The sequence below is a fragment of the Acromyrmex echinatior genome, chromosome 16, assembly GCF_024713525.1.
Source record: "Acromyrmex echinatior isolate Ae372 chromosome 16, ASM2471352v2, whole genome shotgun sequence".
In the NCBI taxonomy this organism is placed as follows: domain Eukaryota; kingdom Metazoa; phylum Arthropoda; class Insecta; order Hymenoptera; family Formicidae; genus Acromyrmex; species Acromyrmex echinatior.
In genome coordinates this window covers 8,398,066-8,416,346 of record NC_141867.1, presented here as the reverse complement: position 1 = coordinate 8,416,346, position 18,281 = coordinate 8,398,066, and the positions used below count along the sequence as shown (strand labels likewise).

At 40.4% G+C, this 18,281-nt stretch overlaps 3 protein-coding genes across 5 annotated transcripts in view; 2 read left to right on the top strand and 1 right to left on the bottom strand.

Annotated features, from left to right (window-relative positions):
• The window catches only part of LOC105143914 (uncharacterized), a 43,881-nt gene extending 37,080 nt beyond the window's left edge, over positions 1 to 6,801 (top strand). Inside the window, exon 21 of the mRNA XM_011052488.2 lies at positions 1,404 to 6,801. Coding sequence (XP_011050790.1) covers positions 1,404 to 1,689 — 286 coding nt within the window. The 3' untranslated portion in view covers positions 1,690 to 6,801. The remainder of the gene's footprint in view (positions 1 to 1,403) is intronic.
• Positions 1 to 18,281, bottom strand: part of Cog1 (conserved oligomeric Golgi complex subunit 1) — an 88,933-nt gene that overhangs the window by 41,555 nt on the left and 29,097 nt on the right. The window lies entirely within an intron of this gene.
• The window catches only part of LOC105143913 (protein trachealess), a 97,335-nt gene continuing 86,009 nt past the window's right edge, over positions 6,956 to 18,281 (top strand). For all 3 annotated transcript variants that reach the window (XM_087414857.1, XM_087414856.1, XM_011052487.2), the window contains exon 1: positions 6,956 to 9,992. In XM_087414857.1, the coding sequence (XP_087270983.1) occupies positions 9,700 to 9,992 (293 nt within the window). In that variant the 5' untranslated portion in view covers positions 6,956 to 9,699. The remainder of the gene's footprint in view (positions 9,993 to 18,281) is intronic.

The window sequence follows — 18,281 nt, the reverse complement described above, 5'->3', positions numbered from 1 at the left end:
CGCAGTTCCAATCATATCTACGCGTTAAAACTTTTTCAACTACCTGACTCTGTTCAAAAGCATGGAGAAGACAATCGATTCAGTTATTCAGTTTCGAATTTAAATAATCGATATTACGTTTCACTTACATCATCCAAATGAGGTGTGACAATCGAACCACATCATAAATAAGCCAACGGTCGCCGAATTTAAAATATAAAGCATTTGAGGCTCCACTCAGAAATTTAAGAACTGCCTGCTTATACGCTCACATTTCATTTGCATAACGTCGAAATGGGAAGTGAAGAATGAAGACGACTATTTAGATGTGGGGACGCATGAGGTCGTTGGTCCTGCGTTGGACATTAGGCGACTACTCATTTGAATATAAGAACTTTGCCGAGAACGAGCACAATAACCGCACTGTTTCTTACAGTAGTGCACGTCTTAAAACACAAAGAAATTTTAATCACACAGTAGATTATAGTCTTCCACGAGCCGCGAAATTTTTGCGCGATTTTACATTGTTTTGCGTTATTGGCATTCAAAATATTAGGCTGGAGAAATAATGTATCATCATCGTCAGTAACTTAGTAAAGCGGCCGTTTTTATTCTTCTCTTCTTATTCGTCGAGTACAATCTCGTAACGTTCACCAATATAATTACAGATTCCAATTATCACCACGGTACATCTCATTTAACTTTGTTTTAAGGATGTTTTTATAGGGACGTTCAATCACCGCTCGGTGATGGCGATAATAGGTTTAGTTTCGCGGGCGTGAAACATCTGCCGCACTCAGAGTCATAAAAAGAGATATAAAAACTCAGTACCATTTTCTTCGATTGACGATCTTCCGTTTCGCTACGTTTTCTTTCCTCTTTTCTTTTTCATCTTCTTCTACGACTGTAAACTAGACTGTAAGCTAGATTTTAATGAAACGGTATGCTTGAAGCCTTTCCTTACCGTTCGCAAATTAACGCGAGAGTTTGCAGAAAAGTTAAATAATACACTTACGTAATGCTAATGGAGGAATAGGGCAACACCAGCTATAATTGTAAGTCCAATCTCGCAACTTCCAAGTTACGTAGTTAGATGCATGCATCTCCAAATTGATTTTCCAACGAACTTTGCTATTACCGGTTTGCTCGTATTATCGTGACCCGTGGGACAGTATAAATTAATTTTCGTCGTCGCGAACTCCCGCAAGTTTCTCCTCCAAACAGTCAAGTATATGCCTGACTAGCAGGTTAACGCATTATTTAACAAAACAAAATTTATGTTATACGATATAAATAAAATAGTAACGTAAACTGGGCCGCGTAAAATATAAATATGTCATTAATACACGTCATGGTATCCAGTAATTATTAGACAGCAGTTATTTCGATCATCGAAATATTTTTTTCTTCTCCTATTTTTTTAGCAAGCGCAAGAGAACTATCTGCGGTACTGATACGTCAAAAAGCGACGCAGAATCGGTGTCGACGACGAGAAGCGAGACTAAAGATGACTTCGATGGCAAGCCGATTTCCCAGAGTTGGGTGAGAATCCAGCGAATCGGCAAAGTGGCAAAATTCTCTTTCGCCCTTCTGACCGTCTTTTTCGCCGCCATTATTTATTTCTTGAGACCGTATTGTTGCGAGGCTGGGAACACGCTAAATCGGTTCACGCTGCAAGTACGCTATCCTAGGGGACCACCGCCGGTATGAGCAGGTAATACGGCAGGTATTCGAAAAATATCGACGTCAAGGATCATTATTGATTTTTTGACGAAAATAAATAAGATGTGTATATTCTTTCCGCATCGAGAATCGTCATTTAACGATCCGATCGAGCCCGCGGCGTAAGGCTGTCCGCGGATTTTTTCAGCAAGCGCGCGCGTTTTGTCGCGGTATCATGGATTGTTAATTTTAAATTACCCACCATTGAATTCGGCAATGCGTTCGAAGAGATGATTTGCCGACTTGACTGACTGATTTCTTCACTGCCTTATACGTATATCTTTATTTTTATTCATCTATCACGGATTATATGCGAAATTTTTATAATAGTATGTAATAACTTTTAGCCATAAGTTATCATGACGTAAACTATACGGCATAACTACGTAATAGAACAATGAAGAAGTCTTTGTATGTGGAAATTATGAATATTCCAATTGTAATTTTCGACGAGTATGTATTATATGTATATTTTTACTGGAAAGAATGACAAATTCGTGATTGAGCAATCGATTAAATTTTTATACAGAGTCTGGCAACGAATCTCAAACGCAATTAAAGATATCCTGTTCTTCTATTTTAATATTCATGCAAGAACAAGATACATCGAAACATATTGTGTTGATAATCAGTTTCTTATCGTTTTAAATTGCGCGCGCCAGCAGCCTATGTTATTGTTGAAGTGTAAAATATTTATTTATAGATATATATATATACAGAGATCATATATTATATATTTTACTCATTATACATACTATTTTTCTTGGAGGATAATGTTTAGTTTTCCTCCCGAAGAATATAAAACTGAAAACATAAAGTGGACTTGACAGTTTTTTGACGGACGGGAGTCCATTTACATCGAATTTTACTTAGGAAATGGTACTTGGATTCCGTACTGCTAAGCTTCCTATTTGTTCCAAGTATTCTGCGATTTTGCTTGTAATATCGTCAATTTTTCTTAACAATGAATGTTTATTTCAACTTCTTTTGTCCTTCATTTTCGTAAATATATGAAACCCACACACACAAGCTATATCGGATATTCACGCTTCAAAGACATCAGGTATCATAATTTTCGGAAAACTTGTGTACGCAAATTTTTCTACAAACACGTGCATGATGATATACACTGGCTTATAAAAAAATTATAAAAAAATTTTTGAATCTAATTGAAACAAATTTATCGGTTGTTCATGCACTGTGAATAATATAACTTTGCACAATGATAATTTGAATGCATGTGTATATTTTAGCATTTATTGCATGCATTTATGTCATTCCCGAAATATTCTGCACCTCCAATTTCTTCTTTTATTTCATATAACAACGTGCATGCTATTGACGATATTTATCTAGTGTCATATCTGATCGGAAGATATGTATATTCGTATATATATTTTCTTTTAATACGGTTTGAAATTTTAGATTGTGATATATATATCTAGTTCTTTCTCGTGTACGATTCTTTAATGAGAGAAAGGTATGTACGTTTGAGACTACTAATGGCTCATTAACGTAATTAGTCAGAATTTCTAATTGTAAAAATGTATTTATCGATTTTTTTTCGAGACGCGCGCGTGTCTTTAATATTTGAAGGCACTTGTATTGTAAAAAGTGAAACGGTAGCTAATATAAATAAACTTAAAGAGAAATGGTAAGCGAAGTTTGTGCTAAAAGGCGAAAATTATTTTTCCAAAAAGAAAAATAATTTTTCAGAAATTTTTTAATAATATCGAGCTTTTGATAAAGTGATATGTGGATGCTGTAAATTGTCGAAATCTATTTTGTAAAGTCTTTTTGAGAAAATGTATGATATAAAATGAATGGTCTGTATAACGAAAGCAGCCATTCTAAATGCACATATGCGCGATGCGAAGTAACGAGAAATGCCTTATGGTCAATCATTGAAAGCTTACAATTTGCACGATGCTTACTGTGTAAGCGCTCCAGAGAACTCCGATCCATGCTTGTGCAGATCTTAAGCTTCTCATAAGAGAGGCGACATCGTCGGTAAGTCCATCTGGCATTTTGCGGACTACATAGAGATAGCGAACACAATCTGTGTGTGTAAGTAGAATAATTATGTAAAGTAACGGCGATTTGATATCGTTTTCACACACTTTGTAAATATAATGCCATAGTAAAATACTACGACCGTGAAATATCACGAAGAAATAGTAACATTAGCGAAACATATCTCTTTTCTTTTTTCGGGATGTCAATTATATCAAATTATCGTTATTTTACATTATCCATTTTGTGAATTTTTACTTTATCCTGCGAAAAATTTAGTACCTCGACCTGCATGAATGATAGTATGGTCGTTAACGTCTCATTTTTTGTTTTCTACGTAAGTACCATGTGCTACAAATAGCAAATGTTTATAGTAGGCAAAGTTTCGTTACGATTGCCTGAAAAATCAAAGTATTTACAGTGATGCTCAGACTCGATAGGGAGATGAGCTGCGCTAAATAGAGATATAGTCTATTCAGTCGATATCTCTTTAATGAGAAATTCGCGTAAGCCGAATATATTTCTCAAATTCGATGCACTAGCATTGATGAAAACGATAAACGGAAGCCCTATGTACACTTGGTTAAAGTATACTATGCTTTCTTGAAGGTAATTAAAAAGAAAAGAGAAAGAAAGAGTTGACAGGATTAAAGACGATATTTTCGCGTACGTCTTGTGTTGCATCAATAAATCGCGAACAACGGCGACTATCTCGAATAATGAATGTTGAATAGATCGCGAATGTGAGGGTTGTATACGATGAAGAATTCGTGATAAAGAATATGTCGAACTAAATGTTCGTGATTTTTTTTTTATAATCGACGCGTGTAAGAAAAATGATTTTAATTGAAAGTGGAGATAAGATTTCAGTCTTTCCACGATCTTGATTATCGTCTTCACTACAATGGACGTTGATGTTATCAGGAATTTAATACAAGTTTTCATTATGTCCTGATGAAACTGTGTTAAGCAAGTCTCTTTTTCTTATCAATCATGAAAGTGTAATTAGATATCTGCGATCAGAGAAGTTCCTTCCACTAACATGGTTGGGAACGTATCTCTACTTTTGCTATTTTTCTTTTACGAATTTTAATTGATTCAACTGAAATTTTGATTGAATTTAACGATGAGAAAGCGACTGATTTTTTTTTTAATTGACGTAAGATAATCGCTTGATTATCTTGTTAAACGTAATTTACGTAAACAATTTTTTACTCGTTTTTAACACCGACTAAAGATATACAGAGGATATACGAGTATTGAGTGAGAATTTATTGGATAATTATATAGTTGTCCAATAATGAAGTACATACGTACTTACATTCATCGTATTAGAGAATGGCAATTATTTAATTGCCCGTTAGATGGACGAATGTCAATCGTATCGAATATTCTTCGATAAAATATATTAAGATGACACAATGGTCATATACTACAATGGAATTATTCAATGAAATGAAGATCTCTGACTTAACAAGAATGATAATGAAACTCAATAATAAACGTGACTTTGCGCTTATTTTAGAATTATGGCGATTTAACATATGGAGACTTACACATATTGCATTCATATATGTGAGTATTTTATAACTTAAAAAATAACGGAATATTACCGCACAGACTTTTTATGCAATGTGTGACTTAAAATGTTATTGAAATTTTTTATCTCGTATTAACCAAATCTAAAGGAATTAAATATCATCATCAGAAAATATCAAATAAAACCTAAGGATATTTCCAAAGTAAATTGAAAAGCAATGCCTTTTGTCGCAGCAATAACTGTTTTAAGTGACGCATTTCAAGTACACTTTATTTTCGTATCAGCGAGAGCGCGACACGATTTTTAATCTGCCTTACGAAATATAATGACGTGTATAAAGTACCTGAAATCAAAATGCTACTTATAGTATACCTATTCTATATTATCTTATGCACGCGGTTGAAGGAATACTTGATAATATTGTAACGGTCGTGTCACGCTTATCATTTTATTGAATTTATATTCATCTATATTATATAGATTATTAGGTATATATGCATGTATCTTTTTCATTATTCAAAGGAAATCGTATGGTTATTGCGATGCTCTGCAAAAAAGAGCTATAAAAAAGCATTCAATTCGATAAGTGCGAACAAAGTATTACGATATTCGGTATCTTCGAAAATCATCGTTTAGCCTTTGCAAAATTAATGTATTTTTTCGAAATGTTATTTCGAATCAAATATTTTTAATATTGATTAAAGTGACGAAAAAATTGGAAAAAATGATAAAGATGGTAAAAGTGATGTTTGAATTGCATCTGTGAGGAACGATGGTTTTGAAAGCCGCTAAAATAATATTAGCGATAATCTTAGTACGTAGATGTGTAGCAACGCTTCTACTTGAGACACGCGAGTGAGACACTATTCAGTAGAATATCAGCTGTCCGAAAGAACAGGGTATAGATAAAAATTAAAAGTATTAATATTCATTTATATTGCTCGTCTACATCGTGTATGACGCTCAAATGGAAGCGATGAACGCAATTTATTATATGCTAATAATTATGTTTTATCACGTTTCGTAAGCTATTTCATAATCTTTATTGATTTCTTTCTTCGAAGATCGATATTTCTGCAATTCTGACTGAAATTTTGTTGCCAGTAACAATAAGACTGTCGCGGTTTTCAGCAAACTGCAATTTTTTGTTTCTTAATTTTTCCAATAGAAATTTTCACTTACAGCATTTTCCCGAATATTGCTCACGCAATATAGCGAAGGGTGTAAATAGCGTTACTTTACAATTACTATAGATTCAAATCATTTTCTCTTCGACATAAACATTGCTAAGTTTACGCATCTCGATATAATCGCCAAATTGGTTTGCTCAACTCACCGTGCGATTACTTTGTAGCGCACCGATTCACTTTCAGATTTTCATTACACTTTACTGCATCAAAACGAATCACTGTACGATTGTAAAGTAACGTTCGAACATTATTAACGAGAATTTTTTTCACGACTTGAAGTATTACACTACATCGAAGTATTATACTACATTTTAGATACTACATTTCAAATAAATTTTCAATTCTTGTTCAGAGAAACGTTTTGTATATACTCCATGCCTTTAAATCCTCTGTGAAAATCCCTGAAAATGACTCCTATCGTTCCATGAGAAAAACGCATTGCATTGCCATTCAAACATAACGTATGTCGCCAATGACAACGTTCGCGATCGCGGCGTATTGCCGAAAGTTCAATGATACGGCACAGAGTATATCCGTCAAGTATATCCGCAATAATAATGCGCCTGCAATTGATACAGAGGTACGATGATTGCCGTGTTCCTACGTCCGTTTGCGGCGGCCTTAGTGAAGTCAGCGCGAAGGTAGGGATATTAGGGGTTAAAGGGCACATCCACTATGTTATTACGACTCACACCTGTACCCACGTGTGGTAGGCCAGCGCGGAACGATTTTTCTGCTTAAGAGAATCTACTTAATGGCACGACGTTACCTTCTTCTCCCTTCCCTCTCCCGACAACAATAAGTCGAAGTTGCGAGTAAATTATTATCACCACTCTCTACGAACGAACGAACGAACGAACGAATGTCGCGCGCGCGAACGCAGCGGACTTGATTATCACACGGTCTAAGATAATCCAGTAAAAATAAAAAAAAATTAAGTTAATTGATGGAACGTTAATCGATGGACGCGAAACTGTGCAAAGCACAGCTGTTCTTGAATAATGACTTGATAATTGATGAAATAAAAATGTAAAATTATATATCCATATTTGAAAAAAAGATGTATCCTAAGTGACAGACGATGAACAGCAAACGCGAGCAGGGACTGAATTATTTTTTACGGAAAAGAGCCTCGAACGAGCAAATGGGCCGCATCTTACTGCCGCTCTATGACTCCTACGGGGTTTATTCGTCCCTTTTTACTTTTGGTTGTTTCCTCTCTATCGTCTTACAACCCCTACTTCAACTCGGCTTACTTAAGCAAGCGAGGTCGCCTTTCCGCTCACCGGCTGGAGAGTCACCTTGTCTGGCAAGGGTTGAGCGCTGGGCGAGCTGTAAATTACCAAGAGGGCATTTTGATTAAATTTTTTATGGTAGTAGACCGGTTACAACTCGAAGGGCTGACGTAACTCCGGTTGATTTAATGTGTACGTTACAGCGTCGCTTTTATTTACCATTCGCGCGGCGAATCCCTGATTACAAGTAATAATTCCGAAGCTGTCTAAGCATTGTACATCCAGTAAAAGAAGTAACACAATTGGGCGATATAATTTGCCGAGAAGCTGAGAATTAAACGTAACAGAGAACATATTAAATCTCTATCCTCTTTCATCACGCGGCTAATGGAAGAGAAAAATGTATTGCTCGATTCGAACAATTGTCAAGCATCATTTGTAATTATTATTAATTATCGTTCTTCATCTTTTGAAAACATTGATGCTCGACGATCAGAGTCTGCCTATAAGACAGCCAATTCTGATTGATTCGTCAAGTCCTGACAACTTCCGCTTCATACACATTTTTTTCCAGGCTGTCATAAATGTACGCAATGTGCTTGCACGAGGGAACGTCGGAAGAGGCCAGATTAAAGAGAGATAGAGAATGTATGTCCATTTCTCTCTCGCGGGATCTTGCCGTAATTGCCTTATGTCAGAAGAGGCCAGATTCCAAGTTAGGGTCTCTAGTGACTCAAGTAACGTACTGCAACGTGACGTTATTTCGCGTAAAGATAAGATAAGCATTCCCGATTTACCGCGTAGAAATAGATGAACGCGACGAGTGGATAGGAGAGTTCATTCTCGAAATCTTTCGTCGCTTATGAAACGTCGATTAAGAGGCGCGTTCAGTCGAAGCTTAGTCGCCACGGGGACGAAGTGGCTCAACAAGTGTTACGCGAAAACGAGCTTGCGTCTCTACGGTTTCGCCCGCGCGTGGTCAACGGGGGCGTTTCTCTCCTACCCGTGGCAGAGTCGCATATTAATTTCCTCGATATCGTTTTTTTCTTCCTGCAAGTACGTAAGAACGTTGCCTAATCCGGCCTAATTCGGCTCTCTTCACTAAACATCTCGAGCAAAGATTGAAGATCCAAGAACACGTAACGTAAAGAATATATATACATAATTATCTCTCGATAGATATCAGAACGTGTGTGTACAAAGATAAGATTAAAATGAATGTATCTCGAGGTATTGCATTATACGGTAGTGAAATAGTGGTAGCGAACGCGGAGCGAGTTCGATAGACTCGCGGAAGGATATGAGAGACGCAGCTAGGGAGGAAATGAGAGAGGATAGCGTACTCGCGTTGGGACGCGCGCGCACGTGGTCGCGAGAGGGTGAAGTCGCGGCAGGAGAGAGATCGGGGGGAGAAAAGAGGATCGGAGAGGGAATGGAGGCGGGAGGTATCACGCGGGCGAGAGTAGGCTGAGGCTCCGCCTCCGCGAGGTAACTCGGAATACGGCGCGTCATTCATGGCCGAGCTAAAGACTGCGCCACTGTTCGGGTCCGTCCGGCTGCAGCGGCTCACCAGAGGATACCCTACGGCGCGGACACCTGTCTCCCCCGCAGCATCCGCATCCGCATCCGTATCCGCGGTTCCCGGAGTCACATATCAGCTGCCGCGTCGCGAGCGGTACCCATGCGTTCACGGCGTTCACGACGTTTACGGGTGTACCGCGTGCCGCGAGAATAAAAAGTACCGGTCGATGGTGCGGTGCTCGAGGAGTTTGCGGATCGTCAAGCCCTCCCCGTTCGGCAGGTTTCCGTCGACGGGAAAAGGCCGCCGGCGACCGAGCACCGGCACGGGCCCGAGTACCGGTGCGGGTTAAAGGCGCGAGTGACACGCGCGCAGTGTGCAAGTGAGCGGTAGCGTTTGAGTGAATTATTAGAGAGAGAGAGAGAGAAAGAGAGGAAAGAGAGTGCGTGACTGATCGAGACGACGGAAATACCTCCGACATTCGTGGTGGAAGGGTGGCGGATGCACCGCGGAGGCGGAAGTGCCGGAGGCGCAGCCGGGGGTGGTATCGTCGGTGGTGCCGGCGGAAGTCACCGTGCCCTCGAATTGGAGCATCCGTCGGCGATGCCAGGTGCACCAGGTTTCCATTGGGGCATGTTCGCGGGTCACCACGCGGCCGCTGCCGCGGGTATGATGCAGCCCCCCATGTCTACGGGTGGCGAGTACGTGCCAACCGCGGCGCATCATGGCCCCGCTCATCCCGCGATGCCCATGGATCTACATGTTCATCAGGGATTTCCCTATTTCCCTGCCAGGTTGGTATATAAAACATATGTATCTTTTTTTCTTCTTGCTCTCCGATAAAAAGTGCGTCTTTGAAATATTTATTTCAATTCCGTCATCCTCCAAGATATCGGTGAATTTAGTAAAGTAGAGCATTTTAATAATTTATAAAAGTTTATGTCTTTCACCGAATGCACATTCGAATCTGCAAATTTGGTTTGTAGCTGTAATTTCAATCCAAGAGATCGAAATTATAAAAATCGCTATTTATTAAAGAGAGAGAGAGAGAGAGAGAAAGTTGAGAGCCTTCGTAGAAAGAACGACATAAACTATATTACCGCAAAGTCTGATGCCGTCGCATCTACCGTCGCCCAGTCTAGATGCACCGGCAAATGGAGAGGTCTCGCTTGTCTTAGCCTCAGTTGTTTGCCTAGTCAATATTTCTTCGTTGGGGAAGTACTCCCATATTTACCCATTTCAAGCAAATACTTGGAAAAGTACTAGATATTTTTTAATCTATATGAGTATTCTCTCAATATCCCGCGATTGGCGTACGCGTTTATTATTAATTATTGTATAATTTGCAAAATAAAAAATCGGTTTTCTCAAAAAATAATCTTAAGAAATATTTTAGAAATTATTTTACATAAAAAAAGTATTATGTATGCATAATGTGAACGCAATTTTAACGAAACAAGATGTACAAGATATCGAAGCCTTTATTTCAAAACACGGATATCGTTCTTTCTTAATACGAATACGTATATACGCTCTCCATCGTCTACCGTAATTATTAACACTCCATGCCCGTATGCCGCGATGTATAATCGCTCGGAGGAAAGCAACGCGTAAGAACAGTTCTTGTAATTATACTCTTCGTGTGCTTAATATCCCAGCAAATTGTATTAAGATTTTTTTTCATTTCATAACTACTAATCTGCTCGGAGAAAATACGAAACACACACGTCCAGTCTGAATTTGCGTCTGCATTTTCGATTGCGCGTTTCACACTCGTATATACATTTATATAAACACACATTTTTCTTCGGGTTATCTCTACGTGAGAAATCTAACACGATGTCAAATCAGTTAGACTTGTGAACACAACGATTGATAACGATCGACGACGATAATTGATCTCGTACGAGATGTTTGCTTACTTTCTGAAATGAATATTAAAATACTTATTATTAATAATCTTGTATATAAAGCGTATTAAAAAGTGCGTATTAAAAACGTAGTTGCATTTTGATTAGAAAAAAGAAAATAAAAGCTTTTGTTTGAATTCAACGTGTCAACGTGATAGCTAGTTGTATCAATGCCGAGACTAAGCAAATTACGTGCTAATAAGTACCAGAAAGAACACCCGTGGTGCATCGCGAGGGGAGTGAGAATGTACTAGACACGAGGCACACGCCCGGCAAAAAACTTATTATAATGCCTGTCTCGTACGAGTTATTAGCATTCCGCTATCAATTATCCTGCTCGTCGTGCTTTCGATGTCGAAGCAACTAGTAGGAACGTCTGTCGCTCCGTATTTATAAAACGTGTAATCATACCAGCTATCGTAACAAGGAAAACCTCTAATGGGTGTTTCAAATATTCGTGATATACAAAACTCTTGAATTAAGTCACTATTTAAATATTGAAACGAGAAAGGAATTAAAAAATTCCTATCTTTAGAAAATTTTGAAATTTTGAAATTTCATGGATGTCGCATTCTTTCTACGAGATATCTTTCTTCAAATAATGATAAATATGAAGATAAAATATAACGTAGGCTCCTGTGAAAGCATTTAAAATATTTCATAATTTCATATTTATTCAGTTTTTTCATCATCCGTTAGTTCTATTCTCTCGGTTTCAAGATCTCTATTTCTCAAACACCTAGTACATAACGCAGTGACAGCGCAAACGACACTGACGTATCGTCTCGATACGATACCGCTCGAGAAGTGCAGTATTTGAATCACTACGATTTTAATTCGGTTATTTAATTCTCTTCTATCCTCCGCGAAATCGATGGTGGATTGCTTTAACATGATTTATCGATCGATTATAACACGAGCGATGTTACGCGAATAAAAACAATCCGAGATAAATCTGAATTTTTCGATGAAAAAATACGAACGTACGAATTTTTAAACGCGAGTAAAATTTTCTCGTTACGATGAATATTCCGTTCGATGACTCGCGCGTTTGTCCATAGAAATCATCTTTTCACTTCGCGCTTGTTTGTTCGAGAAATGCCAGTGGAACGGTTGTCGCACCACAGAAATGATAATTTAACGAAAACTGGTGGAGCATTTGACACCGATTCGCGTCGATATGAATAAGAAGGAGCTCGTCAAGTCGAGCGTTAGCGGCCGTTCCGAATCGTTTGCCACAAAAGACTGCGGTATTTGCATTGATTCTTTAGAAGCTACCGTGCTTCAAGCCTTTTTCGGCAAGAACACGAGTGTCGCTTACAATTAGTCACTTTTAGTCAATGCCACTCATTAATTAGATAGTCTGCCTATTTTCGGGTCGTTGGGTGCAGGTATTCTTGTGCCAACACGTCACTAGAGATTAATATAAGATCAATAAAGTGTTATTATTTAACGTGAGAAAATTACATGGCATGACAAAGAATCTGTTGTTGTAGAAAGTGCCAATGTGTAATATACATTTCCTAGATGATATTAATAATATTAATATCACAACTCGATGCATATAATAATTTAACCCTAATTATTCGTTCGTAGACATAACACTGGGATCAATTCGTGTATTCAGAACGTACATATGCAATGTCTCAATGGCACTCGTCTCAAGATTATACGTAGCAGCAGACTACCCAGATACACAAACATTTATCCTATACGCGGTTATCTGCACACACAAAAGTTTGTAATAAAATTTCGCTCGTCCTACAGAGAAACAAAGAGAGAGAGAGATCTCATAAAGAGAGGTCTCGATGCGTTATATATCTACCTATAATTTTAATATAACGCCGTTTAACGAGACAAATGACAAAGATACGATATAAGACGAATACAAGACGTGCGAAAACACAAAAGATAAATAAAAAGTTTTGACGTGACTCGAGAAATGTTTGCTTCCCGCGCGGAAATTCGGTCTAATTATCGCCAAGTCGCGCATACGTGTGCGTCCGAAGACACGGAGACACGGACATTGACGGTCGCACAGACATTGAGAGCATTATTGAATGATGGGTCAGCCAACTACTAATGGGGCCGGACGCGCGCGAACACAAGGGATTATAAGAAGCGCGCGAGTATGGCTTGCGGCGAGTCAAGGTTGCTGGAGTAACTCGCACATTACGTATCCGCCACCGATGGACCGCTGCCTTTTTTCTCTTTCGTCGGCAACAATCTTATCGCGGGTATCTTTTCAGAATTTACAATCCGCGATGGACGGCACGGACACCGTACGTCCCACGCGAGTATTTCTCTTACGCGTGTTTCTTTCGATTTCAATTGAATTCGTCGGGCAAAGACTTTCGACAAGCGTAACGTCGATGATGCTCATTAAAAAAAAGGTCTCTTCGCGGAAGTTGAAATATTTCCAACTTCAACGGGACTACCTCTAATCCTGATTGGATCCGAGGCCAGAGGCGTGCATAGTTTAACCCGAGGTCTTTGCCCTTTTACGCATGCGAGACTCTTGGAGCACTTAAAATTCGAGTACGATATCGTTGTCCTCGCGAATTCTCCGTACGAGAGATAATCCGCGGCTTTCGTCGCGCATCAGACCTTTAGGTTAGGTCTTGTAAATCAGAGAAAGCCAAGACATTGCAAGAACGACAGTCAATGGGAGTTGTAGTTTTGGGTCCATTGATCCCATCGTCCTGTTCGATGTTCGTTCCTACATCGACGTGATCGCCTCGAATCCAGAGGTCCACTACTGTACTATGGATACGTCGATAGAAATAATTCGGTTGTGTTTTTATCGCCTCGATTTCGCTTCGCTTCCGATTCGACGCCGATGGCCGACTCGTAGACGAACAGCTTACTCGCGACTACAACGCAAGCAAACTAATTCGCACCCCCGAGCCGCCCGTATCGAAACCCGTTTCTACCCGTATTTTCTCTCCTCCAACTGCACCCACTGAACCTTCATTTCCTTTCTGTCTCTCTCTCTCTCTCTCGGTATCGCCAATGTGTTCTCCCTTTATCCTTTCTTTCCTCTTACCCGTCCACTACGCCGACGCCACGCCGGTCCGTGTCTCTTTCGCGCATCTCCGCACTCTCCTCTCCTTATTCTTACTTTATCTCTGTCCCTTCGTCCGCCCTTGCTTCTTCAGCTATACCAACCACCGTGCAGCCCGGTAGTTGGATGCGCTGACTTTTTTCTCGGCTATCGGCCAGTGGATCGCGCTGCGATCCGCTGGACTGCAATCAGAATTGATTATAGCCTGCCGAAACTCCGGCGCGGCGCGTTCATATTATACAACTCGCCTGCGGCTCTCGTTCCTTCCTTGCTCGCTTCTTCCTCGCTCGCTATAACCTCGCATCGTCGTCGTCGTCGTCGTCGGCGTCGTCGTCGGCGTCGGCGTCGGCGTCGTCTCGTGCGCGACGTCAACCGTGCGAGCGCAAAAGGACGTTGCCTCTAAAACGGTTGCCTCTACGACCTTAATAACATTCCTGAAAATCAATCTTGACTTTCGGACGCGTATACGGTACGCGTGTAACAGCGTTATGTGTCGATCCGGTTGCCGGAAAAAAACGCGACAAGGGAAACACGTAGAGAGGGACGATGATAATATCCAAGATTTTATAATACACCCGCGGTAATGATCGGGTCGCGCGCATCGATCGTACGCAACCCGTTCGTGCAATGTAAAAAGCACACGAGGACAGCATTGTTCTTTTGATCCTTTTCAATCTTTTTAGCTAGCAAATTCTCCCCGACGTTAGACGTTTTTCTAGTCTTTTTTTTTTCCCCCGTTTCTTTCAACTCGTCTCATCAACTTTTATTATATCTCGGCAATTCCGAAACGATTATTAGTTACGAGACCGTTTACAGATATAATGTCTATTCTTTGATAATAATACTACGCGTCAAATATTTCGCCGGTATGAATGAGAGAAAGATGATGATGCGGAGAAAGTACGACTAATTATATGAACGTTGCATTTTACAAGTATTACGCTAGCCAACGTTCGTGCTTCTTTGCAAATTCGTGTAATGATTAGCAATCAGAAAGGTATCTCGGAAATCTTTTAGGAGGTACGGAGTCAAGCGATATTCTATAGCATCGGAAACGTTAATTAATGGGTCGTACATCAGTGAATCTTGAGGGTGTGTACGTGCGTGTGTGGCGCAGAAGTGATTTAATATCCACTTTAATTAGTTTGAAAAACGCCCATTGAGAAAAGAGGGGCCCCCGACATCTTGCACGCTACTTTGATACGTTTTATTTCAATACACTTGGTGTATCAAGGCCGCTCGCGGCGCGGAATTTAGTATGGTGATACAGACGCACGCGCGGGTTCTTTATGAGAACTTCATTTAACATCGGACACGCGGACATAGCCGCGTTTCGATTCAAAAGCAATTATGGCTTGTACCCGGATACTATCAATTCCTATTCTTCTCGGCAAATCTTCTCGCGCTGCACCCGAGATAGCTGCGGATACGACGAGCGACGCATTTTCATTCGGCGATCGTTTATTACCGTTTGGCCCGTTTGTCGTCGATAAGACGGCGGCGATTTGTTCCGACTTTTTCGTTCGTTAGAACAATGTGCGAGAGAGATCGGATTGCTCGATTTTCTTGCGCAACGCTCGAGATTTTATCCGTCCCCGCAAACTGACCGTACAACAGCCCTCGATCGCCGCGCATTCCATTATATTCGATGATATTACCTGAAGCGTAAAACGGCGCTTTTTCAGATTCTCTTGTGTCGAGTTGTTGAGTTTCCCAGGCGTCGACTCGAGATCTTTTTGCGTCTGCATTACGTGAAACTTATTACATCTTATGCAACTAATGCTGAAGGATAGCTATCTAAATGCGATTCTCACGTTTGACGTGGATATCGCGGATATTATATTGATTATATTCGTAGAGGATTATAATAATTTGTTTACTGTACTTGTGAATTAGCGGCTGCGCGAAAACAATAGTTTTCAAAGGACGCTGCTTATTAAGGCTTGTAATAATTTTGTTTACAAAACTATATCTCCCGGTAATTATAAGGGGGGGAAAAAAATGTCCGGTAATCGCTTCGTTCCGAAACTACGACGTTCTTCGATTATCGAGCTTTATCTCGAGCTTTTTTCGAATCGTTAAACAGCACTTTCCTATAATGGTCTAACGTCGAGGCACACTACGCCACGCTGCAATAAGTCGTTTTCGCGCGGGAATTGGCCTGGCCTCCAATCAAGTTTAATAATGTAGATGCGGATCAGCGGATAAGAACAGGCTACTGATACCGCCGCCGCCGCCGCCGCGTTGGTTCTGCTCGTCGGACGAGCCACAAACGAACGCTATACGTTCAACCTCACACTCGATCTTATGCAATTTGCAACATTACGAGCTTCGGAGCTTTAAACGCGAACTGAAATTAAATCACGGAAATACACCCTAATGCAGAATACGATATCTGTCTTTCGGAATATTTGCCTTTCGAAATACTCTTGCAAACACAGGACGCAGAACAAGATTTTTCTTTCTCTTTTTTTCCATTTAATGACGAGATTCATTGTCTTCTCCGCGGACATAAACAGAGAGAGAGAGAGATGTCGTGAAATGAAAATTTCAAAACGTCGATTCGTCGAGATACAAGAGTGACAATCGAAGCGATCAAATTGCCAAGTTCAAGTCTCCTTCCGCGAGCGTCAACGGCGTGACTATAAATCGCGAAGAAAAGTTTCGGCGACGTCTCATTGTTACAGCCTGTTGGAAGTTAATAGGCGACGAAGAAGCCGGCGCGAGTAGTCGGCGAGCGGGTGTTGACGTTACATGGGGGAACGGAGTAAAAAAAATGTTTCTACGACCCCTCGTCGGCAGTTTCCGAGCTCCCCAAAGTCTTCGAAGCGTAACTTAGCATACTTTATTTGATTTTTTGTATTGGATAATAGTCTCAGGTAATAGGGTGCGGCGGAATCAGAGGGGAGAGGGGAGAGGAGAGAGAGAGCGAACAAATTTTCACGCCCCCATTACTTGCATTAACGAATTTACATTTTTTAAATGGAAGGGTCGAAACTCTCAGGGCGATAACTTGCGGGTCATTTGTTCCGCGAAGGAACGAAACCATCGCCAATATTCCTAGCCTTGATAAAGAATCGCCAACGCACAGAGAGATGTGCTCGAGATCGTAATCTCACATGCACGTTATATCTATCTTTAACGATCCTCGATAAATTGTTGACAGCAATAATAATTGTACGGTGGCGTGTAACAATTTTTTTACCGCCTAGCATAGCGGTAGTGGAACAAGAGCTGATTTATCAGTTACCTAATAGTATCTTTACCTAAGCGAGCTACGCGAAATTGCAGCTCTGATACGAGCCGCTACCTGGATAACACGTTAAAACTGACTGTGCGACTAATGTTAGGTTTACAGCTAGCCGCGGGCAGTATGAAAATATCAATGGTTACGCTTAGACCACTTCCTTACGATTAACTGGTATTCGAACACCGGTAGCTCTTTGAGAAACTGATGTCGATACGAGCCTATAGTTTAATCCGGGTCACGCAGACCTGAGGGGATGGACTAGGATTAGAATACATATAGATCAGGAGTCTTTATCCCCAACCCGACGCTGTTTGCATATGGTGAAACACTTTCATCGTAGATGAATGATCTAATGTGTAATTTACGTACGCGTAAAGTGCTTAAAAATAGGTTCCGACAGTTTCGTATAACTGATTTCACGAAAGTAGGTATGTCAAAACTAGTCTTATCTCGTGTATATACAATCGCTCCAGATCGTTTATAGGCGTAACTAGTAAAGTAATGCGGCAATGGCGCGATGCAGTGGCGCGATGTGGCTTGGGTTGTTCGTGATCTTTAAAACATATGTTTCTCGTAATCGCTGATGCGGTTATATCATTGGAAACAGGGGGAGGAGGGGGACGAAGAATTGGGGGAACGCGCACAGGGCGCGAATCTATACATATTTAATGAGAACGCGCAGTTGTAAAAAGTAGCTAGCGAATCAAGCCCCAGCGGAGCGAGAGAGGAGAGGAGAGGAGAGGAGAGGAGAGGAGAGGAGAGAAGCTGCTATGGCACCACGCCGGATACTTTTATTCAAATCTCATCCGTCGCTCCGCAAAGACGCTCCGGGTGCGAAGGGTATATCAAAAGAAAAATA